Source organism: Mixophyes fleayi, chromosome 2 (assembly GCF_038048845.1).
Source record: "Mixophyes fleayi isolate aMixFle1 chromosome 2, aMixFle1.hap1, whole genome shotgun sequence".
NCBI classification, from domain to species: domain Eukaryota; kingdom Metazoa; phylum Chordata; class Amphibia; order Anura; family Limnodynastidae; genus Mixophyes; species Mixophyes fleayi.
In genome coordinates, this window is record NC_134403.1 from 334,490,639 (window position 1) to 334,517,978 (window position 27,340).

Below are 27,340 nucleotides of genomic sequence, written 5' to 3' on the forward strand. Positions count from 1 at the left end.
CTTCTGAGACTTCATTCAATGTGCGTTCTCTTGAACTGCTAACAATGATTTCTGTATACTGTTCGTGTTTGTTTAGTATGGAAAGATCATTTTACTGGTTTATAGAGTTTCTGTTATGTACAACAGTGGATTTACAGACTTTTTGTGGAATAATAGATACTTAGGCTGGGTACACACTACAGACAATTTCTCCCAATGCGATATCATTAATGATTTTTCCAATGACTGAAAAAAAAAGAAGGCTAGATCAGCATGCCGATTCATGTGTACACACTAAACAATTTTTCATCTGTCATAACCATTGGTTGAAAAGATTGTGACGTTGCACACTCCATAGAGATCTATAGACACTGCCAGTCGTGAGTGCATACATCATCATCACCATTTATTTATATAGCGCCACTAATTCCGCAGCGCTGTACAGAGAACTCACTCACATCAGTCCCTGCCCCATTGGAGCTTACAGTCTAAATTCCCTAACACACACACAGACAGACTAGGGTCAATTTGTTAGCCAATTAACCTACCATTATGTTTTTGGAATGTGGGAGGAAACCGGAGCACCCGGAGGAAATCCACGCAAACACGGGGAGAACATACAAACTCCACACAGATAAGGCCATGGTCGGGAATTGAACTCATGACCCCAGTGCTGTAAGGCAGAAGTGCTAACCACTACGCCACCGTGCTGCCCATAACACACTGCAGGATTGGAACAACTTCAAACCAGATTTTTAGTTCAGTTTAAAAATCAAATGAAACGATACAATAATCGTTTATCGTTGGAGTGTACACGCTGATGCCATATCGGGCTGAATGGTCGTTTATTGTGTGAATGGCCCGATACTCGGCTGCAAACTCTGTAGCGCGTACCCAGCCTTAGCTTCTAATCAGGTCAGACGTGTTTACTCTGCTGCAGAACAAAGAGTCCATAGGCATAGTCTTATAAGAAATTCTGGAGCTTGTCATTTTCATAGCAGCGGAAGAGCTAACGGTTGCCTACCGCTACCTCTACTCTAAAGAATGTTACAGATTCTTGTATAACTGATATCTTGAAGGATTTGCTAAGCATAACGCAGTACTCAGTGCTCTTCTAAATACTGTACTTATGTGTTATATTTAACACCAGCTGCCTGCACTTGAAAATGCAAAAACAAATGACAACATCTGTGCTAATTATGTTTATTGGTTTAGGAATACTCTTTAGTTTATCTGCATGCGGAACATTTATCACAAGGTGGAAAACTTAAAAGCTTGTTCTGTGTTTTTAGCTGGGTGGAACAATTGGGGACATTGAAGGAATGGCTTTCATCGAGGCTTTCAGACAGTTCCAATTCAAGGCGAAAAGAGAGAACTTTTGTAACATACATGTCAGTCTTGTGCCTCAGGTATGTCAAAGAAGTTAGCTTTGTTTTATGATAACTGCAAAATTACATTTCTAAGCAGACTACAACCATGTTTAAATATAAAATTTACTTTAATGATAGGTTCTCAGAAAACTACGTCTAATAGAAAATCATGTTTGATGTCACTAGATGCTAGTGAATTGATAGGCTCAATATTGGTGTGTTCAACATAAAAAGCTTCCTTCATTGTGTGTAAGCTACAGGTACTATTTAAACACGATGGATGCTACACATCGTGGTGAAGACAGGTATTTTGAGGGTTGAACCAATATTTGTGAGAAGGCAGCCAATCATTTCACAAGAAACTAGTGACATCACCGATGCCTGCAGTACAGGAATACAACAAAGTCAGCTCTTGGCTAGGTATGAGATCACTAAGTTCTGCTTTTGCAAGTCACTTTTCTTAGGGAGGTTAGGGAATAAAACAAATTAAGTTCCTTACTTGTATACTTTGTAAATAACAATATTTAATATTACATGTTTATTGAATGGAAGAACATGCATTTTTTTTTTTTGCTAACTGCTAAATTACATTCTAAGCAGACTTTACAGCTATTTTTAAATAAAAAATTTACTTTAAAGATAGGTTCTCAGAAAAACTATGTCTAATAGAAAATCACAAGCTGACAGCACATTTTAAAAGAATTTAGACTTCAGTAGCAAAGGACAGCTAAAACCAAAAGATAAAGGTAGAATTCAGTGTTCAATGTAAAAGAGGCCAATGGCTGAAAAGGCTAAGGGCTACATTTACTAAGCTGCGGGTTTGAAAAAGGTGGGGATGTTGCCTATAGCAACCAATCAGATTCTAGCTTTCATTTATTTAGTACCTTCTACAAAATGACAGCTAGAATCTGATTGGTTGCTATAGGCAACATCCCCACTTTTTCAAACCCGCAGCTTAGTAAATCTAGCCCTAAAAGTTGAAATGGGTTTAAAAGCTCAAGTAACAAATCACTTCATGCCAGACTTGCAGTGGTGTCACTAGTCATGGCTATATGTGTGAGTCCCGGTGGTAGTCATTATTGCGACTACTAAAATTGCGACAAGAACTACAGTGACCTTAAAATGACGAATTTTGTCAAATCCCGACATGTAAAAAATAGAGACTTACTGAAATAGTTACAGAGAACATTTCGGGCAGGGTTGCTATAAACGCAGACAGCAGAACAAGTCGGCACTGCGATGGTCATCACTTAAAATGGCGACGGTTACATTGCTGGTATTAAGGGGGCAATTTGAGAACCTGGCGCCTGTATAATGTTTTTTTTTTTTTATTAAGGCTTACACATTATACAGGCGCCAGGGCCTCGTATTGCCCCCTTAATACCAGCAATGTATCTGTCGCCACTTAAAGTGCTGAACCATCTCAGTGCCGGCTTGTTCTCTGTTGGCGTTTATAGCAACCTTGTCGGAAACGTTCTCTGTAACTATTTCAGTAAGTCTCTTTTTTTTCACATGTCGGGATTACAAAATTCGGCATTTTAATGTCGCTGTAATTCTTGTCGCAATTTTTTAGTATTCGCACTTTCGTATCCCACCATGTATGAAGCCACAGGTCTCTGTATACAGTCCGTCCTCTCCTCATCCACGCTGATTAGAGATAGTGAACGTTATTAATCATGTCATATTGTGGTGTATGGATTGTATAATTATACCAAGCAGAGCAGTAAGATTCGCAGTACATAGGTTTTTATTCACATTAAAGTCCAGTTAAGACTGTGCTTGCTCTTTAGAGCTGTTCAGGTTTATAGTAGCACAGTAACACAGTAGCAAAAATGAATAATGTGTTAAGAGATACAAATATTTTATTACCATATCTATCTTTTATGAACGAGTTGTATTTGTTGTGTATCTTCCAGAAGATCACAGTTCCTAATGCAGTGATGAAAATAGCCTGCAGGCAAATAGTATGAATCCTGGAGGAAATATTAGCTTTTTAGAGGTATATTCACCCCCTATAGTGACTGCATCTGTCTGATTACATCGGAATTGGCATAAAGGACCAGCAGGAGAGAAAATGTTGCATTTTTAGCAGGGCTACATTATGGGCCCCCAGTATATATATATATCTCTATCTATCTATCTATATATATATCTATATATATATATATATATATATATATATATATATATATATATATATATCACTTTTTTTTTTTAAATGTACTCGCTCAGTCACCCTTGAAGTACGACAACAAAAAAATCAAATTCCCCCTTTCACTTACCTTTCAATCACCCTGTTCTCCGATTGCACCCCCTTCTTCTCTTCTTTTTTCTTATTCTGTGTCTTCTGCTTCTTTGAATCCTTGCTTTCGCTTGGTTTTCCGTTGCTTCTTGCGTCGTGGCTCCTCCGTGGTGCGCTCCTCACTGAAAATGTCGGGTGTGATGAAGTCACGCCCGACATTCAGTGTGGGCGCAGCACGCAGGAGGGGAGCAGGGAAGGAGTCGATCGCCACCTGACCTGCTCGTGGGGCCCCTGGGCACCTGTCCATCGTACACAGTGGAAAAGACAACCCTGATTTTTAGTGTGTTGGTCTTAATGTCAATTTAGATATAATCAGGTAGGCAGTGAGGTCATAGGGATTAATGATCCTGAGACCACATTAATTTTAATATTTGAATGCACGCTCTGCAGGATAAGTGTGACGGTACATTAAATACGTATAAAACAGATACTATTAATGGTCCACATAATTTACGTTTACTGGAGTAAACAGACATCTTAAAGGAGAACTGGAGTATATACATTATTTTCTTACTGAATGTGTATGAAGGTGAAGTGTAACATTTACCTGTAACTTTTGTTTAGCCGACAGCTACAGGGGAACAAAAGACAAAACCAACACAGAACAGTGTTCGTGCACTCAGAGGGCTTGGCCTATCTCCAGACTTGGTAGGTCCAATGAATCTCTTAATATGAACTAACTGTTTCAGGATAATGTCTGGCTGTATGAGGATGTACAGGATTCGTCCCAAAATTATATCACAGGTTGTTCCAAATAGCTCTACATTGGTAATCTATTCCTAGGTGTACTTATAGTAATATGGTTGAAGAAGACATGAATGTCTTTGACGATGATGGTGACCATATCTGCGCATTTAGTTCTTTTTGTGTTTGGGATGTCGTTGCTACATATTTCTCCTGAATTTTTTTTTTTGGGGTTTCTGTGGTGTAAGTGCACAAGGTCAGATGTCAGCGCTGTTCAGTAATTATCAGCTATGCATGATGAGGTTGTAATTGAAGCGTATGAAGGTGGACGATGATCGTATGATCGTACACACTGTGCAGTGATGAACTTGTACAAAGTCACGACTCTGATAATCACCTTGTTACAGATTGCATGCAGGAGTACCAAACCCATTGAGATGGCTGTAAAACAGAAGATTTCTATGTTCTGCCATGTGGAACCAGAACAGGTTAGTTGTATGATGGCATTTGCTTACTGTAACCTATGTGTCTCTCTGTCTGTACTATTAATCTACTGTACATACCATATCTGTCATCTGTTGTCATTATATCATCACCTAATATGGCTTGTCTTCCTTTGCTGTCCCCTCACCAGGGGAACCGGGCACTGAGAATGTGGGCAGGGAGATAGACAGCCATAACCAGCTATCATATGTAAAGAGCTATACAATTAATATATAAATAAAACGTACATGTTATTAAAACAGGTCAGAAAATATAGAAAGCTGGGTTGCTAAGAATTAAAAGTTAAATTTTTTTTACTTTGGTGATAGTGTCCCTTTAAGGATTAGTGAACCTGGTCTTTTTGTTTGCTTAAACACAGCTAAATAAGACTCATGCATCTTTTTATCAGTACTACTAGCAGTTATAGAGACAGTTGTTGTTTTGATCACCCTGTTATCATCCACATCCACCCTTTCCTCCCCAAACCATTTTCCTTCATCTACACCTTGGTAATAACGTACCTAGAGGCACGGTTCACCAGTTTTTCTGTATTGCAATAATGACAATGTTCAGATAGTATGAATAATGGTTTTATTTTATGAGAAAAATAAAAATAAATCAAATAAAAAACCCTTTTTAAGTTTATTATTCTTTAATATTTTTGTTAATATGTATTTATAGCCTGGAATTGCTAATCTATTAATGAAGACACTTAGTGCTTGATATAGATTTGGACATAAGTCATCTTGCACCATGTAAATATGTGTTAATTTTTTTAAAAAATTTGCGCCCGTATTTTGAGTTGAATGTATCTTTTACTTCGGTCATGTGTAAGTTCAGTATAGTGGGACATGTAGATGCAAGTAAACCACAATGCATCAGATTTTTACTCGCACATACCTATGAAATATGCATTTAGGAGACGTTCCATAGGCCTGAGGCAAGTTTCTGGTCTGGTTGCTAGATTTGCCTTTAATTCAAAGTAGTTGCCTTCAGACAGGCAAAAGTAGTTGTCTGTGCCCCCTCCTTAGCTTGATTGCGTCCTGCACAAAATCCTGGCTGAGCAGAGAAACTTAAAGTACCGGAGGAAAGTGTGCTGGGACAGGTTGTTCTTTGAATAAGAGCAGTTCATGATGGGAAAAAGTTAAAAAGCTGTGTCCTAGAAAGCTAGACCATAGTTGTCCTTGCTAGGTCAAGTGTGAAATTTTTCTTCCTTCTCGTTTTGAGGATTCCTATATATGGTAGGTAACACAATTTTCTGATTGATGTGGAAATCAAAGATGACCTTTTGAAGAAAGGAAGGTTTAGTCCTAAGGGGGGACCACCCTGTTTTGCACATAAGGCCTGGAGCTCCCCAGCTCTTCTTGCTAATGTACTGGCCACAAGTTATACAAATTTGAGAGTCAGATTGGTAACGCTTGCTTCATAAAGGGACTCAAACTGGGATACTATAAAGGCATGGACCACCAAATTAAGGTCCCAAGTCGCGACAAGTGGTCCAACCCACAACTTAATCTTTCTAACTACCTGGAAGAATTGGATCACTAGATCTTCTGAAGCCAATTTCCTACCCAGCAGAATACTTAGGGATGTAACCTGACCTGCCGTTGACCATCTGGTGCACTGGAAATGTCCTAGTTTGTCTTGACCTATCCTCAAACAGAGGATCCTGAGTTGCCTCAGCCGGAGGATCGTCCTTTTAATTAATATTTTTATATATACTCTTTAATAGCAGATCCACTTGATCACATTTAAGCAGAGCTGACTTCTCAGAAACCTCACTAGACATTGAACGTTCATACTCCTGTACTTCATCCAGGGACTCTTCCTCAGAGACTGTGGAGGCTAAGTCTGCATCAAGGCTCTTCTGGGACCTATTCCATTTAACTTCTTGCAAATCAAGCAAGTCTTTTTTTTTGTAACAAAAGCCTTCCTCATCAGGCTGACAAGGTCTGCAAATTGAGCAAGAAGCTGGACTTCTTTAGTCATAGAGGCCATATAATCTGCACAATAGGAATAACATTATCACAAGCTCCACAAATCGAAATTTTCTTCTTGCTTCAAACTTTCCTTCTGGAAGATCCAGAGGACACACTATATGTATATGTATGTTGCCATATCAGGACACCTATACTCACTCTGTTAAACTGTGCCCAGGATATAAGGAATTACCTCAACTGGGTGCTGTTTGGGATTAGGGTCAGATTCCATCCTTTTCCAATGTTGCTTCAAGGCTCTGCAAATCAGTATCCAGCTAATAAACCACCAGTGCTGTTTTAGACCACAGAAAACACAAAGCAGCCATGAAAACCTCAGGGGGCTGCCATTTTATGGACCCCTTCCCGCAGCAGACATGTGATATGTGCTAGAAACACTGAAAATGCATTCCAAAGCTGCATTTGTCAAGCTGAAACCAATGACAACTAACAGCATATCAGATAGCCAGCCTGACAACAGTACTCTGCCAGGGGAGCATCACTGACCGAGTAAATAGCTAAACTAACTGCCTCCACCTATAGAGACAGGATAAAGACAAAGCTAAGGAGGTGCAGCTGGGCTAATTAGAAGAGGGGATGGTTCTTTTTGCTGTCTCTATATAAGTGAAGAGGGACTTAGCTCATTGCAGACTGCCATGGATTGAGGAAGGAGAAACATATATTACATTGTCTTTTCCTAATATGATAAATGTAATTTTTAATTGCAGGCTTCACACTTGAGAATATTCATCTTGCAAAGTATTTATTACAGTGTTGTACATACTGAAATTGTCAATGAATGTCTCATCAAATACTTGATTTAATCTCTAGGTAATTTTCGTACATGACGTCTCATCTACGTACCGTGTGCCCATTTTGTTGGAGGAACAAGGGATAATCAAGTATTTTAAACACAGACTGGACCTTCCTATTGAAGATCAGCCAAGTGCACAGCTGCTGAAGTGGAAACGAATGGCAGACAGGTACGTTAGGTCTCATCAACTTTGTCTTTTGTTATGCCACTTTGTGTAGACACTGTTTAAAGACAAATTTGCAACATAAATTAGCCTGATATGTAAGTGTAGAGCTATAGAAATCGTGTACATAGAATTACTCTACGTGCCATGAATATATCTGTTACCTTAAACATTCTTGATAAACAGGGAAGGGCTGGGCTGAGGGGCAGGGGACATCTGCCCGCCCGCAGGGCCAGTCCCATAGTGGTTTTCCTTGGGCTGGGTCACTGAGCCACCAAATTATAGCATTGGGTTGGTTGCTATGTGCAGAGGTTTCTATACATGTCCTTGTTTTGTGTTATTGTTGGTAATCAGCAGTATTACATTTATTGAGTCTTGGAACTTTCTTTTCTTTTCTTTTTGTTTGTATAATATATGGTTACTGTTCTGGGAGAACATATCCTAAAAATGTGTCAGAAATATTGATGACGCATATATATCAATACTCAGAAAATAGTGGACTTAGTGCGGCTATCTGTTTTGGTAAACGTGTCAAACTCTGCTTCACTGATCAGAAGCCTAACACAGGTTATAACAATAGATAGCTAACTCCTGTTACCTACTATTGAATGCACAGTTTACACAGATGTGAAGCACAAATTACAATGAGATGAGGTTCAGGTTAGCAGAGGATGAGAGTAGTAATGCCCTTTACTCACTGCACCTGGATATATTTGCGCTTATTTTCTTTTGAAACAAAAAGATTTCCACCAAACAAAAAGAAAACCCAACAAGTATATAGTATCCAAAGTGTTACCATAGCTAATATTTTTATAGTTTTACAGTATCTAGAAACTAGAGTTAGAGCATGGTTTATCTGGAAAAAGAGATTGGAATGAACCACTCGCACTTAGTCCTGCCTCTGACCTATGATGTAGATGGAGTGAACAACAAAATCATACAGCATATACATCTTTACACTCTCTCCATAAATCCAAATATAAACTCCATTTATACCCTATACCTGGATTATCTAACCACCTAGGGCCTGATTCATTAAGGATCTTAACGTGCCTTGACAAAGCCACGGAGCAAAACGCGCGTTGGCGTTTAACTCTCACTCATCCTCTAGCTCTCTAGCACCTACCAAGAATCGCTCCCCAGTTTTATTTTAGGCAGGGTATTTTCACATAATCACGCGATTCTTGTAGATTAGTTTTATCGGTCTTTGGTGCCTTTGCTACAGGGTCTTACAATCTTTTGTTTATTACGTATTGTAACTTTCATCTAGACTCTATGGCTGTCAATTAGGGACATACTAAATTAATGTTTCCATTTATCAATGAGACCTTATAAATTGTATTATGCTGCATTCTATTGATCCAATTTCGGAATATTACGATATTAGTATCCTTGCAGTATATCCCTCTAGAGGATCAAATGCATGAACCATCAGCATTTGTGGACTTTCCTTTATTGACATTAGTCAATGTCTGCCTTATACTACTTAGGATGGCTATGTAATACACCAACCTAATACCTTGCAGATGCAATTCATGACTATTTAGGATGGCTATATAATACACCACCTAATACTTTAGAGACGCAATTCTATAGCGCTAATTTAGTGTATATCTATATAATTAGGAGGATTTAAGTGGGACCTTGCAAAATTTTTCTTTTTTGCATTTTAACCACATATCACGAGTTTTTATCTTTTTCTTTTAATTATTTCGCTCAATACTTTCCTTTTTAATCAGTCTCAATAAAGGTTACTTTTTATCGAGCACTCTTGGAGTGCCTCAACTTACACTGTCTTTTCCAATCTCCCTCTTCCCCCTTTGAGTGTATATCACATTCTAGATTTGTGTAGGATAAATGCAAGACACTTTCGCATGGAATCAGTTTAATCCATTCTCCAAGCCATAGTTCTTACTTCTATAAATTTACAGGACAGGTATCTTCACATTCTAATAATGCTTCAACATCACCGTTTCCTAAGAAACCAATCACGCCTTCCATTCGGCCTGTCTGCATCTCCAAGGACTTTCAACATGGTGCTTGTAGTTCTCATGGCCATTCTCAGAAAGCAGTGTATCACAGTCTGGCCTTATCTAGAGAACATGCTTGTGATGGGAAGATCGAAACACATCGCCTGAAACAGTAAATACTCACCTGAGGTCATGTCATTTCTACCAAAGCACGATGGATCATCAATACTGCAAAAAGTCGTTTTGTGCCTTCTCAAAAGCTGCAGTTCTTTTGAGTAAAGATAGATGCAGCAAGAGATGTGGTGGACTGTTCAAGATTCAACAATTGGCATACCAGATTCAGTCGCAGAAACTAGTCTTCATATGAGATTATCTCCATCCCCTGGTAATGTTATTCTCCACCATAGGAATTCTTCCATGAGCAAGATGGCATATGGTGAGACCTTCAACTAGATCTATTGACGCAGTGGACTACAGTCAGGCTTCTCTAGGCCATGGCATCAAACAGTACTCCCTCTAACACCCACCCCTCCATATGTAAGAAAAGAGCTGTATGCTGTCTAATGTAAAGACTGAATACCACTATCACTTTTTCACCAATTAGTATGTTTTACACTGGTTGTTCAGAGAAGCTATTACACTTCCTCTGCAGAACATGCAGACCTGGAATCTAGGACCAATAGGCAGAAGAGTGATAGTTTGGGGGATGTCTACATTGTGGTAGCCACCAGAAATCTAGGGTCTTTACTGTTGTAGCCAGAGGTCTGGGGTCTGCACTGTGAAAGCCATTTGGGATTTGTGGTATGTATTGTGGTAGCCATCAGAGCTTTGGTGTCTGTGTTGTAGTAGTCAACAGAGATTTAGGGTCTGCATTGTACAGTGGACACTAGATGGCATTGTATAGCAGTCTCTAAAATGCTCTTTTGATTGTATATCTGTAACTAGAATGGGATGTGCATTAAATATTCGTCAGATGGGACTACATTGTATTTCATTTACAGCTGAAATTAAATCAAATACTTTTCTTTGGCTGGAAATAAAACTCCCACATCATACAAATCTATTTATTTGGTCATGCCCATTTTTTGGCAGAGTGGGCTGTGCAGGTTGATGCATCATTGTCCAACATAATTTAACACGGCTACTATAAACAGCCCAAGCCTTGTGTTTGGCTTATTGATGGGAAGTCCTTAAGGGGTCAAAAGTTCTGCACCTTCAGGCTCGGATAAATAAAGCTAGCCCTGCTAGTTTTAATAATGCCATCAGGTACAGGTGATGAAAAGCAAAACATTGTTACTTGAACAAGTGGAAGAATATGCAAGGCTGCAGACACCTCCTTGTCAGACCTTAAAGTTCCTCATCCAGAACTGAAAGCTAAGTAATGCCATCATCAGAGACTTGTAAATGAATTACTACTCTTCTCCTTAGGAGCAAACTCAAGGTGCTCCAAAATACTACTGTAGGGTCAGTATGGTACAGCATGGAGTGGATGTTCACCAGAATAAAAATGTACTAAAAATCAAATGAGAGGAACTGGCAGACACAGTTTACTAAGTAGAACATTGTAAACTTGCGTCCAGTAAGGTAGCTTTGAGGAATGACAGAAGGTAAAGACACACACTGACTGACAATTCTGTTGATTGGGAAAAACGGAATGGCGGGTCCCTTTGGCAGAAAAAAACATTTGCTTATCTCTTGAGCCTCTCTTTGGATGAACAACTCTGGTCTGTGGCTGGACCTCAGGCAGCCTGGAAGACCACAGCAAATGTGTCCTCAGGAGGCCCTGCATGCCACAGCAAATGGTTCTACATGTAGACCAGGGCAAGTGGGCCCTCAGGTAATCCTCTCAGCCAGGTAAAATGAGTCCTCAGGTGGCGCAGAGGCCAGGGCAAATGGGTTTACAGGCAGTCATTGCAAATGGGTCCTCATGCTTCCCTGGAGGCCAACGGAAATGGGTTCTTAGGTATCCTTGGAAGCCAGGGCAAATGGGTCCTCAGACATTTCACATGCCAGTGCAAATGGGTACTCAGGTAGCCTAGAGGTCAGGATTAATGGGTCCTTAGGGCAGAAGCTGATGCCTCTGGGTTCAGGGTCTCATGAGGAGCCTCTGTGTGCAGGGCCATCATAGGATCCTCTTTGCACAGGGTTGTGACTGACTACAAGGATTCCGAAGGATTAATTGGAAGAAAAATGTTTCTTTGTTCACAATCTTTAAGCTCCCCTTCAAATACATAAACAGTTCTACCCAGATTAGAAAACAATGCGATTTGGGTCAAATAGAATCCAGTGAGAAATACGGGCAAAAAAATCAAACATAAAAACAGTCCCAGTGTAACAATGGACCGTATCACTCATTCCTGTGGCCTCAATATTTTGTAAAGATTCCTACACTAAAATAGTTTTAGGAGTTGGAAAGGCACGTTAGGTTTCAGTGTACGTTGCCCAATGCCAGCACTGAAAAAGTCAATAGATAAGATAAGGTATGTAAACAGATTAAGGAAAATAAATACATAAAGTAAGGGAAGAATGAGAAACTACTACATTTTAGGGTGTCAAGCAATAAATTCTAACTATAATAAAGAAAATATAACACATATTAAGTGTAATAAACAAACAACAATAAGAATGAGCCAAAGTCATGGTATTATGGAAAAAAGGTGAGCGGAGCAGGAAGGATCTGGTTAAACCATAAATCACTTTTTAGCTGATTTCTGTAGTCCAGTAAATTTAGAGCGGACACACTGTATGGCACTTGAATTTTGCACCAACTGGCAAAGATTCAAGTCTTGTCCTATACTTTTAATAATTTAGCACATTCTTATCACACTTTGGTCAATGTAAAAAGAAAAAAAGAAAATAAGCCTCAAACACACGAACATTTCACATGTAACAAAGGCAATCTCCCAATGTCATATTACAATCTATGATAATAATAATGTTCACTCACTCATGGTTAATTTAAACATTAAATAGGGCTAAGCCAAGCAGTATTTTAGGAGAAAGTTTCATTTTATGAATGGGTTGTTTCTAAAGTGGAAGGAGTCTGGACACTGATGTGTAGTTTATACTTTCAGTATTGGTAGATTCAACATAATCTGGTTCTAACAATCACTGTAACATGCAGACCTCCCTCCATTCTAAGTATGGGGCTTCATGCTGTAGTGTGCGGCTATTATATTAAACCAATGTTTATATTATCATCTGATTAGTCTTCCTGCTGCTTACAAATATACAGTGCTTGGATAGGAATTAGAGATGTACCATGACCCCCTTGTTTCGATTTTGGTTTTGGATTGGGATTAAGTTTGTGTTTTGGTTTTTGTTTTGGCAAAACCGCCCTTGCGTGTTATTGTTTTGGTCTTGGATCTGTATTTTTTAGAAAAATAGCTAAAATATGCTAAAATCACATAATGTTGCTCTTTTTTTGTTCCTACATTATTATATGGTCAATAACACTAATTTCCAGCCATTTGCATTCAATTTTGACCACCTCACAGGTCACAATATTATTTTCATACACTTTTGGACAAAGACTGCAGCGAGCTGGCTGGATGGTAAGCGACAGAGCAACGACACAAACACACTGCAGTTCATAGCACATCTAGGAAAGATTGCTACACAGCAGTGGCCGAACAAAAGAAAAGTGGTGCAAGATGGAATTGTCCTCAAGCTGCTTTTCTAAAAGTCTAATTAAGGGAATCACATGGCTCAAGCAAGCAGTGTCTGAACTCCCTTCACAGGTAACTACTTAACTGAATGGTTTCAGCACCTTGAACATGGAAAGTATTCTCCACTGCACTTGAGTAAAACACATTCGCCCTCCTTTCCCAATGTCATGGCTTGTGCAGTAAGCGTGGATGGCTTTTCGCTGTTCCTCCATCCTCAGAATCATATACAGGGTGGAATTCCACCTTGTTACCACCTCTTGCTTCAGTTGCAAATTAAATTGTTCTTGTAGCTGCTGCAATCTCCTACATGCAGTTGCAAAGTGCCGGAAATGTCCAGACATTTCAAGGGCCTCAGACAGCATCTCCTGCTCGTCCATGTCATTTTTCAAAAAGCTCTGTACCAAGTTGATTATGTGAACAAAACAGGGAATGTGATGGGATTCACCCAGCTGTAATGCACTCACAATATTGGTGGCGTTATCAGAAATGACAGATGCTAAGGAGATTCTGAGCGGTATAAGCCATGTTGCAATGACATCCCTTAGCTTTTGTAACAGATTGACAGATGTATGCCTCTTAGTGAAGCGATGATACACAGAATAGCCTGCCTCGGAAAAATGTGACGTGGTTGGGTACATGCTGCTGCTGTTCTTGCTGCTGAAGGCGAATCACCAACCCAGTGAGCTGTCACAGTCATATGATCTTTAGTTTTCCCAGTTCCGCTTGTTCACATATCTGTGGTTAAGTGTACAGTAGGTAGAATGGCATTTTGTAGCCCAATAATTAAATTTTTACGGACACTCTTGTGCAGGTGAGGAATAGCTTTTCTAGTAAAATGACGTTGTTATGGAATTTGGTAACGGGGACAAAAGACCTCAATTAACTGTCTTAAACCAGCTGCATTAATAATGGATATTGGACGTAGATCTAATACTAGCATAGTCCCCATGTCGTCTGTGATCCCCTTTGCGACTGGGTGACAGCTTTCATACTTCCTTCCTTTTGCAAAAGATTGTTTAACAGTCAGTTGTTGTAAACTACTAGTAGTCTTCTTCTTGGTCTGCTTCTGGGATGAAGATCCACCTCCAGCAGCAGTGGGACTAATACTCAAGAATTCTTCTGAGGAATCCTGGATAGTGGAGGAGTCATCTAGCCTTAGCAACTTGGATGCAGGACTAATTCTTATCGCTACTGAAGATATTGATGAGGATGGTGTTGTGGGTGTAGATTGCAGGTGCCGGGATCTAGCTGAGGGAAAGGACCTAGCTGACTGGACTGCTTGTTGTTACTTTTTTAGCATACGTTTCAGATTTTCCCAACAGCTTCCCATGAACTCACTTCAAATGGCGTAACATGGATGAGGTTCCTAGATGGTTATGGTCCCTACCTCTACTGATTGTTGCTTTACAAACGCTCCAAATGGCTAGACAACTGTTGTCAAGATTTAGGTAAAAATAATTCCACACATAAGAGGTTGATTTTTTGGTCTTATGCCCATGCATGACAATGGCCTTCTTCTTGTCACGTGGAAGAACTGCTTCCACTGGTGTAGGACTTACACAAGCAACATCATCCTCATCAACATCCTCATTAGTGCCGTCGTCAGCTACACAAATATCCCCCTCATCCTGTTGCAATTCCAAAGTGACATCCTCAATTTGTGTATCACCGGCTACACTTGGGCTGCTCATCCACACATCTGCAGTAATGCTGAAAGTAGGCTTCTTTATGGGTACACTATCAGACAGGTCAGGATTACACATAGCACTCGTGGATGGACTTTCCTCAGGGATTTGTGTCATTTCTGAATCTGAACATACTCTTTCTTCTAATAACTTACTGTTTTCTTCCAGAATGACAAGGTCTTGCATCGTCATGACTGACCTTACAAGAAGATGCCTCACTGACAGTTGCAGAACTAGCACTCATAGAGAAAGGCAAAAGCCTGATTCTTTCCTTGCCACTGCGTATGTAGAATGGCATGTTGGCAATTTTTTTTTTTTGGGCACTTAACTTTGCCTTGATTAAAGATGTTTTTTTCTTGACCAAGGTAAATGGTGTTTTTTACATTTTTGTTTCCCTGACTTAAAAACTTAGGCTTTAGCAGATGATGTGGAGCGATTACTAGCATTATGACTGGTGCCAGCAGCTGCTTGGTGCTCCTGGTCTTCTGTGGACTGATGTGAATTAATTTTGATGACACAGTAAAATGTCACGGTAGACTTTTAAAAACACTGTCAGCCCTTTTATTTGAATTTCTGTTTCAGCACTGAGCAATGCCACCTCTCCTTTTTCTGAGTGAGCTATGGCACAGTAAAATGTCACGGTAGACTTTTAAAAACACTGCCAGCCCTATTATTTGATTTTCTGTTACAGCACTAAACACTTCCACCTCTCCTGTTTCTGTGTGAGCTATGTCTCTGTAGAATGTCACTGGAGCCTTTGAAGAACACTGCCAGCCCTATAATTTGTCTTTCAGCATTGAAAACTGCCACCTCCCCTGTCTCTGTAGAATGTCACTGGATACTTTGAAATACACTGCCACACCTCCTCTTTCTGTTTAAGTTATGACACTGCCCAACTATACTGGAGACTGCCAACAACCTTCTGTGTCTCTATGTGAAATGGTGCAGGATCTCCGTGGAGGCCGGTACTTATAGAATCCAAAACTTGCAACATCCGACAATGCAACAATAATGTATTGCCTCGTTTTCAGTTCTGAGCAAGCGCCAAAGTAATGAGCTGGCTCGGTACTCGGAATGGCTAAGTTCGGGTGGGCTCGGTTTTCCGAAAACCGAGCCCGAGCACCTCTAATAGGAATTGGTTAAATAACCGGAGTTACACAGCCCAAAATAGACTTGTAACTGGGATAATATGTGACATATAGTTTATTTAGGCAACTGCACCATTTTGCACATGCAGAGGTACATGCCTATTTCCAGTTGTGGAAATGCCCCTTTCGCTTTGTGTGACCATTTGCAGGATTGTTGTACCCAGTGAAAATGCACATGATGGAAAAAATAAAAACATCACTTCAAACTCCTGCCTGCTATCACTTTTAGACCTAAAATTCTGCTTGAGGAAGTCTCATTCATGTGTTCAATAAGTGTGAGACTGAGGGTACATTACTGCTGACTTTATTAAATGTGCCAAATCTCCAAGTACGTGTAAAAACCAAGTTCTTATGCGAGGGAAAAGGTCTATATGGCCCGTACGGCCATCTTAACACTAACCCATGCTTTTGCTATATTGTGCAATAATTTATTAGTCATTACAAAACAAACATTTGTATTGTGCCCATGTTTTTGAAGCTTTATTAATGACTTTTATTGTATCGTATGAATGATTGGAGCAGGAGTACATCTGTGGCACTTGTGAACACATGGGAAGCTCACATTAGATCTGGAGGAACACAGTACAGCTCTAAGGCATACTGACAAACTTGAAAGGAGACCAGAAATATAGTGGGAGCTAAAACACTAGAAACATAGCAGGAACTTGAGGAACTAAATGCATGGCCAAAGTCTTAGGGGTATACTTACTAAACTGCGGGTTTGAAAAAGTGGAGATGTTGCCTATAGCAACCAATCAAATTCTAGCTGTTATTTTGTAGAATGTACTAAATAAATAGTAACTAGAAGCTGATTGGTTGCTACAGGCAACATCTCCACTTTTTCAAACCCGCAGTTTAGTAAATCTAGCCCTTAGTATTGAAAGGATAATAGGTCAACTTTATCATTTTTACTGAGAAATTCCCATTAATCTGTAAAACTGTCAGTTATGTGAAATAATACTAATAAATAAGCTTTGAGTGATCAACTTTAATACAGGTGTAAATTAACCTTCTGTGCACATACAGTAATTGTGATAAATTATCCGAATTCATAAACAAGGAGCCCACACTTCACTGCCGCAGTATGTAAAAGTATTTGACGATTCCAAGTAATGTTCAGGGCAATTTTGTGTGTTAAATGTATTATTTTTGCAGGTACTTTGTTTGGGGGGGGGTTTAGTAACTCGTATAACAATTTGAAAAGATGGGGGACGCTTGAAAAACTCAAGTGCGTGTTTTCAGTACGGATAAAGCTAAATTATGAAGGAAATTAGCCACAAGTACTTTATAATTATGAACGTGGCGTATAAAATAGAATGTTGCAGCCTTGTTTCTGGGAGATGATTGATAACGTGACTTGGTTATCTGAAAAGCTATTTTATTTTATGTTGACAGTTCAGACATGCTGCATCTAACTTCTCCACTTTTCACAATTGGATTTTTGTTTTTTGTCTGGAATTCTGTGAGGTACCAAGCTGTGTAAGTGGAGGTGTGATGGGGGTCTCCTCGACAATGATGTGCTCTCCTTTCTGAATTAATTAAATGTTTTTGTAACTGATACTAGGTTACTGATGCACAGGAAATAGATGTTTTAACACATAGTAACCAAACACCATCTTAATGTTATTTTTCCAATTCAGTTTAGAAAATTAAAGCAAACATCTGTTCGGCTGCTTGTGAAGTCCAATATTGTGTTTTACTTTAAAATTGCTTCCTTGCTTGTAACAGCCTTAAACATGTGTGTCAGTTGCTCAAAACACACCATCAAGTGTATTGATTTTTACGCTGCTAGACTAATTCTCCTGGCAGGGAATTCATCTACTTCCAGCTGTTCCAAATAATATTTTGAAAAGAGACATGTGGGCTAGAATGTTAAACACTACACTGAAATGTTTACCAAGAAGAAGAATGGCAGTGTGTAGCAGTGACATCTTACCAAAGTGGTGGTGTTTCCTGTGTAGCCATCACATCGATACGGTCATCAATCACAAGCCTGCATTTGCCAGCATGAAGACATCTAAACTTTTATCAGCAGGAACCATAAGCATTGCTATATTTTCTTTTCTCCTCTCTTGTTTTTGTTTTGCCGCTTAATTGTCTATTAAATAAATTGGCAACATCTATTGGTAAACACTAGCCTTGGGAACTCTCGCAAATTAATCTTCCTGTGCACATTTACTTCCCTCTTCTGTGACTTTTAATCTTGTCTTATTTGGGGAAATATATGAGAACGGGCAACTGTGAATGTAGCCGATAGCAACCAGATTGTGTGTTTAACAAAGACCATAACGGCTTGTTATGGACAACAAGGGGCACTCTGAGCCTTCACCTGTGGCCACCGACTCTTTTCACTTTAACCTATCAGAGTATTAACATGTTAACAGCTGTGCAATGTATTTCAGCTCGGGAAACTGTTGAGGTGGGCAGTGCTAATCCCACATGTCCCAATGTAATGTAACACCCCTTTCTGTATTATGCATTGTGAGGGTGTATATATATTGAATGATGCAGATGCTTCTTACCTCGGTACTTGGTTTTCAGTGCCTCCACCCGAATCGCTGCTTTCTCTTCTGGGGGTGTTCTAAAGATACACCAGGGGGAGATTCGGGAAACCCCCTGCCCAGTATTAACACTCTGTGACAAACTGTGTGCTGCAAAAGCCAGCCAGGCACATTTATTGAAATGGAAGCACTAAATGCAGCTTTGTGATTTTATAGAAAAATATACTTTGGTATAATTTGAAATAATAGTGCGAACAATACAATACAGTAATAAGACAGTGTGGATAAAAGTGGAGCACCACTTCTTACTATGAACACCAAGTTAACACAATAACTCACAATAAATCAATAACGTTAACAGCATACAATATAAACATTCATTGTCACAGCCTTATACACTGGAAAAATATATCAGATAGGTTACTTGCTCCTGATACTGGGAATATCTTGCGGGGTGAATGTATATATATTTTCCTTATAGCTCTGTACTGCCAAACACACACATCAGTAGTATTCAAACATGCCACATAAATGGAGCAGTGCACTGCAAATTGGGGCCCTTCTGTACGGATGCAGCATGGCATGGAAGCAGCATATGTCGTTTGCAGCTTTTAGAGGTCTTTAAATCACTTGTAGTGAGGTACAGCAGTCACAGTATGCAAACCCTACTGTAGCAACAACTGTAAAATCCTCAACTTTTATCCTTTCTTATTTGTATTCTCGGACTTGTAATTCCACAAATGCTGATTAGACAAACACTTGGTGCACTTTTTTCTGCCCACCCATCTATCCCTAACTCTTCAGCCCTTGTGGCCAGATATAGTCCAAACCCCACTTGAATAATAACAAATAGGTAAAATAACCAGTAACTTATCTGCACCAGTGTGTGTCACAGGTCTGAACTTGATTATCTCCAAAATGGCTGACTTGTAAAATGTCCTTCTTCAGAGGTGCATGCAAACCTCCTTCTACAGCTTCAAACTGTGACTACCAGCAGGTTCTGTTCAGGACTGCACTGAGCTCTGATAGCTCTATAGACTGTCTGTTCTCTCTGCTCAGACCACCCATCCAGTGCCCTTCTGCCTAGGGTCACCTATCTGGGCTGGTCACACAGCTCAGACTCTCCCAGGATGCGCCTCTCTCCCTCACCACCCTCTGGTTTCTCAGTCTTCTTAGGCTCCGCCCCCTTTTCATAATAGCCTTGTGGGAGATATAGTTTCTCTTCCTGGACTGGTAAATAGCTATATCCATCTATTTTCTTACTGATGCAATTGTGATTATTAGCCCCTGGGGGCTTAAGTCCAATTGCAGCATCCCCAGGGGTTACAGTGACCATTGACAGAGAGCAGTGATGTAAGGCTCCAATCAAACTGGTTTGTGAAAATTGTGGTGTCAAACACTCCACTGCATGAGATAGTGTCCATTGATCCATCTTGTTATACCTACAGTTTTATTTAATATCTACCAGTGTATATGCAATTGTTAACAATTTATTCTACTGATATATTTGAGCATAATATTATACAATTAAACAAATATTGTACAATTATGTACATTTATACAATTATTATACAAAGCTCCACTTGTGTTTTTGCCCCAAACACTCATGATTGACTATCCTAAGCTTGGAATTAGGATGCTTCTTTGTTTCCTGACATTTGGTGACATTTGTTGTTAGAAATGCCTTTATGGCAGTAGACATTCACAGATCTGTAAGTATGATAGATTAAATAGAAAGTAGTTATTCATCTTTAGTGTGGGAGTCTGAGTGACATCTGGTTAAAATAAACTTATGCCAGAGCCAAATATGGTTCCCATTAATTTCTCTCTCCCTAAGTGCCGTCACCTGAAGCCTTCTAGCAGTGCTTACTATTATGTCCAAACGAACTAAGAAGATTGATGGAAGAGCATAATTCTCCATCATGTCAGATGTAGGAAGCTGCCTGTGTATCAGAAAGAGAACATATATTGCCATTCTGAGCCTATGGTGACTGCATGCAAGTGTACTGTGAAGTGTTAGACTGAACAGACAAACTGATTAATCTGGGGTACATGTTAAAAACATACATGTGTACTCTCTCAAACTGTCCAGGAGGGTGCCGGATTGGGGTGAGACCTGCTGTCCAGCAGCTATTTTGTGAAGATCCCCGATATCAAGCCTATCCAGTTTTTTAAGCACTAGTGACATCACTGAGGTATGAGCCACAGGCCAGTGATGTCACTAGTGAAATGATGACCTGCTGTCTCAGGAATATTAGTGTTGTCCGCAAAATAGTTGTCACCACTGTGAGCAGGCGCTGCTGCTCTTTATTATTATTTTCATATATTGATATAGCTCCTCCACGTTATGCAGCACTGTACAAGGAATTGTATTGTATTGTGTATTCTTCAAAAGTACCAAGTATCTAATAAACACACCAGAGTAAGTCACAGGCCAGCTATTTATATATTTCTAACATTTCCAAAGATATATGTAAGCCATTTTGATTTGTCATTCACATCAGTCCCTGACCCTGGATCATAAATTCCCTAAAACAGACATAGTAGGGTACATTTTAGTCAGCAGCCAATTAACATACCATATATGTTTTTTGGCGTGTGGGAGGGAACTGGAGCAAACACGGGGAGAACATGCAAACTCTACACAAATAGGGCCCTGGTTCAGGAAACAAATTAATAACTACAGTGCTGTGAGGCAGCAATGCTAACCACGGTGCCACTCTCTTTAAAGTCTTCGTGAACCGGAAACTAGTGTGAAATCTTGCAAGTTTTCACTATTTCCTTATAACATTAAGCATAGAATATTTCAAATCAAAATAACCTATTTTATAAAAATGTTTTTTACTATTATGCATTTCTTTATGATCTGTGTTTTCTATTCCAGAGATATAGATTCAGTGTAGGTGCCATTAATACAGTGAACCGGTGAGCATTCCCCAAATTGAAAAAACCCAAAATGAAAATAACTATAGACTAAGAGGGTAGGTTTAGTAATAGTGTTTGGCAGGGATTATCTTTATTTTTAAACTAACAGAATACCTGCTCAGTCTCTGTCCTGCCGCTCATATTCTTGTCAGTGCCACAGTGATAGAAGAAGCAATTATTTCTGGGAAAAATGGCTACCATTTTATATATACTGCAGTTTGTTTTTCTTGTTGTATTGATTTATAAAATGGTGATTCATTATAGAAAGACCTATGGGAGGGTGGAAAGGGCGTATTGTGTATTCTTCAAAAGTACCAAGTATCTAATAAACACACCAGAGTAAGTCACTGGCCAGCTATTTATATATTTCTAACATTTCCAAAGATATATGTAAGCCATTCTGATCGAATTGATCACCTTTGTAGATAATTGTTGATCTTTTCCATGGATGTAATAAACCAGATTCTATTTCTAACTGCATTTAAGAGAGGTATAGAGGGTTGCTTCCAAAATGTTACCATACTTTTAGCTGCTGTGCAACATGTAATGCTATTTTATTAGAGTTCAGTATAACTGTCCAAGGGCTCAATGTTAGTCTTGTGTGAGACATGTCTTCAAGTCATTTCTGGATATCTAACCAAAACATGACGATCATAGAGCACATCCACCATAGATTGCAGCCATAATGAGGTTGTAAATATCATATCTAATCTAGTTGGAGCTAAATACATTGTAGGGATTTTATATCCATTTTTTGGATCATTGTAGAAATGGATGAATTTACTATCCCTTGTCTTATTTTCAGCCATGAGTCCTCGGGAGGAGGTCCTAGATCTTTTTCCCAGTTGATTTCATGTTTCATTAGTGAATCTAATTTAAAAGAATATTGAAATCTATAGAGAATGGGCACTGCACTATTTCTCTTTAGGATATAATAACAGATTGCTTCAATATTAGAGAGGGGTCTAAACAGTTTTTTTTGGAGTAGAGATCATGTATTTCTCAGACACTAAAGAGCTCCATAAACCGTCATCTACAAAAATCAAATGCCAATCTGGGTCATTGTTACAGATCTTTCCATGACTGGGAATAATAATCTGAGAAACACTAAGGGCAATCCAGGGTCAAATAAGATGGTTATAAAGTGTGATCAAAATGTTTAATATAAATTATCTAAAATTTATCCAAATTGAGCTAGAGAATTTGGTGGCTGGGAAATTGAGTTATTCTTGTTTGTCTACAATGAAGTAGAAAATTCTAATGATTAACGATTTACCAACGACAGGCAAAAAAAACCCCTCCTGATCTGCCGATTCATGTGTACACACTATACTCGATTACCTTCAGATCTGTCATAACCATCGGCTGAAAAGGCCATGACACCTGTCACTGTGCTGTCACCAAATGCCCACACCATGTTATGATCTGATAAGTGGCATAACACTACTTATTTATGTTGGGGAGACCTATACCTACATCATTGGGGATAGTTTTCTATATTTGTCTTAATACCTCACTTGGATATTGTACTAGGATTGTGTGGAAAACATTTGCAAAATTCTCAGTATAATACTCATCTTGACCACTACCCTCCTTCCAAAACATGAGATTATCTGCTGTTTCCATGCTTGAAGATCTGCTTTGATATTGGCAAAGATAAAGGGACATGTTCCTTATACTGTATGTTGTAATTGCTTGCAATGTTTATATCTAAATATAACTTTTTTTGGACTTATGGTTAAATTCATAGTTTAGGGCTAGATGTTGTTTCTCAGAATCCGGTATAAGGATGGGTATAGCCTCTGTGTTAGTGTAATTCATTTTATAGCTTCATAATAGCAGATATGAATCTAAAGCGTTAAACAGATTTGGGAAAGAAGTTTGGCAATCTGAACTTCTTTTAAGTTTTTAGCAGGGCTTACCCTGCAGAATACAATAGGCTGGCATTTTTCCTATGCTGTTACTATTAAAATATCCCGTTGCTAGTACTGTTATATTTGAAATTAAAATACATTTTATTGCAATAAGGTAATTGTCACCATGTCCCTCAGATACGAAAGATTACTGCAGACCTGCTCAATCGCACTGGTTGGAAAATATACAAAACTGAGTGACTGTTACACATCGGTCTTCAAGGCTCTAGAACACTCTGCACTGGCCATTAATCATAAGCTGAATTTAATGGTAAGCTTTGACTTTCTGCGTTGAGGTCTTTCAGACAGGATTCTCTGCACATTCAGGGTTGTTGAACTATCACTTTCTAGGTCTTGTTAGGAATAACAACTATATGTACTAAAATTAACATCTTTGAAAGCATCAAGACTTGTTTTCAATTGAATAAATCTTTAAAATCATTGAACGGCACATATAACCTGTTAGATTTCTGAAAAAATATACATACACGATTGGTCGGTATACTAAGCTTTAGCCACAAACATTGACAAAAATAAAGAGACGTTTGTGAAGTCAGGGCAGTAGTAGGCAATCTGATACATTTTGGGGACCTCGTCTGCGAACCTTGACTTCTCCAAAATGTTGCGTATACAGGGACTTATTTTAGTGTTGGATGTACGCCTCTTTTATTTGCGTAAGATAAGCATTTTCACACTGTGCATGCTAACAACAAAGTATATATAGTCTGTATTAAGTTTTTGGGCATCTTTAACGTAGGAAAACAAGAAACTACACCTCGATGAAACTAGCAGTCACTCCAATATATAATACGTGAGAGAGATTGATGTATAAAAACATTTATTACTACACAGTGTCATAAGCAATTGCACATAGTATCATGTAATATGTCTGAAACTACACAGTAAAAAAATATATACATGTATTTTTTCTCCTATCATCAGTGCACTGATGTATCAAAGGAGAGACGCTAAAATCATCCACATGACCACGCAAGTGATTAATCAAATATCCAACAACTTCCTTCAAAATGCATGGATTAATGAGCAACCTCTATAATAAAAGGGTAATCATAAAAATAATCTACCCATAGAAACTTCAGCATAATTTATATGCACATCACAGCTGGAACAAAATGTCAATATATATAATTTGAGTCACTGCTCCTATCCAAAAACGGAGCCAAATAGAGACTGTGATTCCAAACTATTAGTCTCTATTTGGCTCCGTTTTTGGATAGGAGCAGTGACTCAAATTATATATATTGACATTTTGTTCCAGCTGTGATGTGCATATAAATTATGCTGAAGTTTCTATGGGTGAATTATTTTTATGATTACCCTTTTATTATAGAGGTTGATTATTAATCCATGCATTTTGAAGGAAATTGTTGGATATTTGATTAATCACTTGCGTGGTCATGTGGATGATTTTAGCGTCTCATTTGATACATCAGTGCACTGATGATAGGAGAAAAAATACATGTATATATTTTTTTACTGTGTAGTTTCAGACATATTACATGCTACTATGTGCAATTGCTTATGACACTGTGTAGTAATAAATGTTTTTATACATCAATCTCTCTGACGTATTATATATTGGAGTGACTGCTAGTTTCAGCGAGGTTAGTTTCTTCTGTTTTTCTGCACATATTTAGGGATCCAACCAATCCTTCACAGCTGCGATCTGGCTCTCACTCTAATTATTATTATTTTCTACATATCAATCGGCGCCAGTATTTTCTTTATCTTTAACTTGGACTCATTACCATGCAGGGGTGGTATGGAGGGGGGGAGATGTGGGCAAGTGTAGGCTGGGTAGTCATTGTGGGTACATGTACTTGCGACCCAATTGGGCGTGAACGCACGTCTGGTGCAAATAAAAGCATTGGCAATGTTGACTATCAAGAGTACTATCTAACCCCTTCTAATTGACTTTGTGGATAAATGCAACTACAGCTGATACGTCATTCATTAGCATCATGGCTATATTAGATAAATTGATTAAATTAATCAGCGTCATTTCCATATGGAATGCTGCAGGAAAGATGATTCACGTTTGTTTTTTTAAAGGGATAAAAATGGATGTAAAGATGTTGTATTGTATTAGATTTATTAATGATGAATGTGATTTTTATTAATTAATAAGACATTATTCTCTTGTGTATTTGACTGTATTACCGTATTTGCACACAACATAATAATGTGTTAAAATGTGTTTCTCACCCACACTAAAGCTCTACACAAGGGTGCTTGTAAAGTCTTAGATAGTACGGAGTATGCCAGCAGTACCAGTGATGCCCAGTAATATATACAGCAGTAATAGAACTATAAATGTTTAATAATGCTCATTAATATTACATCAGTAACAGTAATTTCCAGTAATAAGCTACCACTAATTATAGTAATGCTCAATAAAATTCTAGCAGTAATAGAGCCAGTTGTGTCCACTAATATACCAGCAATAACTGTGATACCCATTAATATACCATCTGTATTGGTATTGCCAAATAAAGGGCCAGCAGTAGTGATATGTCAGTACTAACAATATTGTAATTAATAAGTCACCAATATGCCAGTAGACAGCATTGTCCATTAATACCAACAGATGTAGTGATGCTGAATAAAATGCCAGCAGTGCCCATTACAAGTAGTAATAGGGCCATTACATTAGTATTTACTCGTGCCGCTATTTCCTTCTCATTCTCAATTAGCTAATTACCCTGATTGAAGAACTGTGGCCCCCAACGTTGCTCACTGGTCAGTTGTGTTGACAGCTTGAAGTGGGATACTTACCGCTGCTCAGGAAGCACTACCAAGGACGTTTACCACTTCACCTTATCCCTCTTGCCATAATGAGAAAAGGTTTCAAAAATTATTTGAAAACAAATCTCCCGACCGCCCTCATGTCTTGGCAGGAATAGCACAGAAAGACCATATACAGCCTGCCGGTTACCGGTTAGGCACCAGTTTTACAGGGTGACATGAAAATAATGAACTATTAAATAACATGCATAAAAGTATATTGTATGTACTGACATAAAAATAAATCCTCTGTTTTATTTAAAGTTAAAACAACATGAAAAGTACAAACAACAGAAGTAAACTATAAAATATTGATATACAGCGTGTTTCCTGTCATTTTTACGATTTATAAAGAGGGGGGAGGGGGGACAGGGAGATAGAGAAAGTTCAGAAATAGTAGGAGAGGATAGAAGAGGAAGAAAGGAGGTGGTCAGTCACAAGTAGCACAGAAATTAGTACTACTGGAAAATAGTCTTCTACTATTGGAATCAAACTTCAACATAAGCATTGTGCTTACCCAAGGTGCACCACACCCAGCCTGGAGGATCCGGAGACGGACCACGGTCTAATTCACGGGGACTGGGGGTGTAGCCGAGGTGGATAGGCAGCTTTGACTCTCTCGAACATACCATGGAGCCCATATCTTGTTAAACTTATGAAATTTATCATGGAGGTAGTACGTAATACTTTCCATGCTTGCGATATGCCAAACATATTTTCACAGAGCCTGGATGGAAGGGGGATTAGGGTTCTTCCAATGGTTGGCTCTCAGGAATTTAGCAGCCGCTAGTATATGGGAGATAAGTTTGTTAGAGGAGGAGCTCTCATCAGGTAGGGGGCAAAAGAAAAGGAATGACTTAGTCACCTGTTGTTCTGAGTCAGAGTTTATGAGTAAGAGGACCAGGGTCCAGAAGGCAGTGGCTATGCATGAGCAATTCCGCCAAACGTGGAGCA

General features: G+C 38.9%; 1 protein-coding gene across 3 annotated transcripts in view; it reads left to right on the forward strand.

Moving 5' to 3' along the window:
* The window catches only part of CTPS2 (CTP synthase 2), a 154,844-nt gene that overhangs the window by 32,168 nt on the left and 95,336 nt on the right, over positions 1-27,340 (forward strand). For all 3 annotated transcript variants that reach the window (XM_075196967.1, XM_075196969.1, XM_075196968.1), the window contains 5 exons: positions 1,272-1,388; positions 4,216-4,299; positions 4,743-4,823; positions 7,626-7,777; positions 23,720-23,852. In XM_075196967.1, the coding sequence (XP_075053068.1) occupies positions 1,272-1,388; positions 4,216-4,299; positions 4,743-4,823; positions 7,626-7,777; positions 23,720-23,852 (567 nt within the window). The remainder of the gene's footprint in view (positions 1-1,271; positions 1,389-4,215; positions 4,300-4,742; positions 4,824-7,625; positions 7,778-23,719; positions 23,853-27,340) is intronic.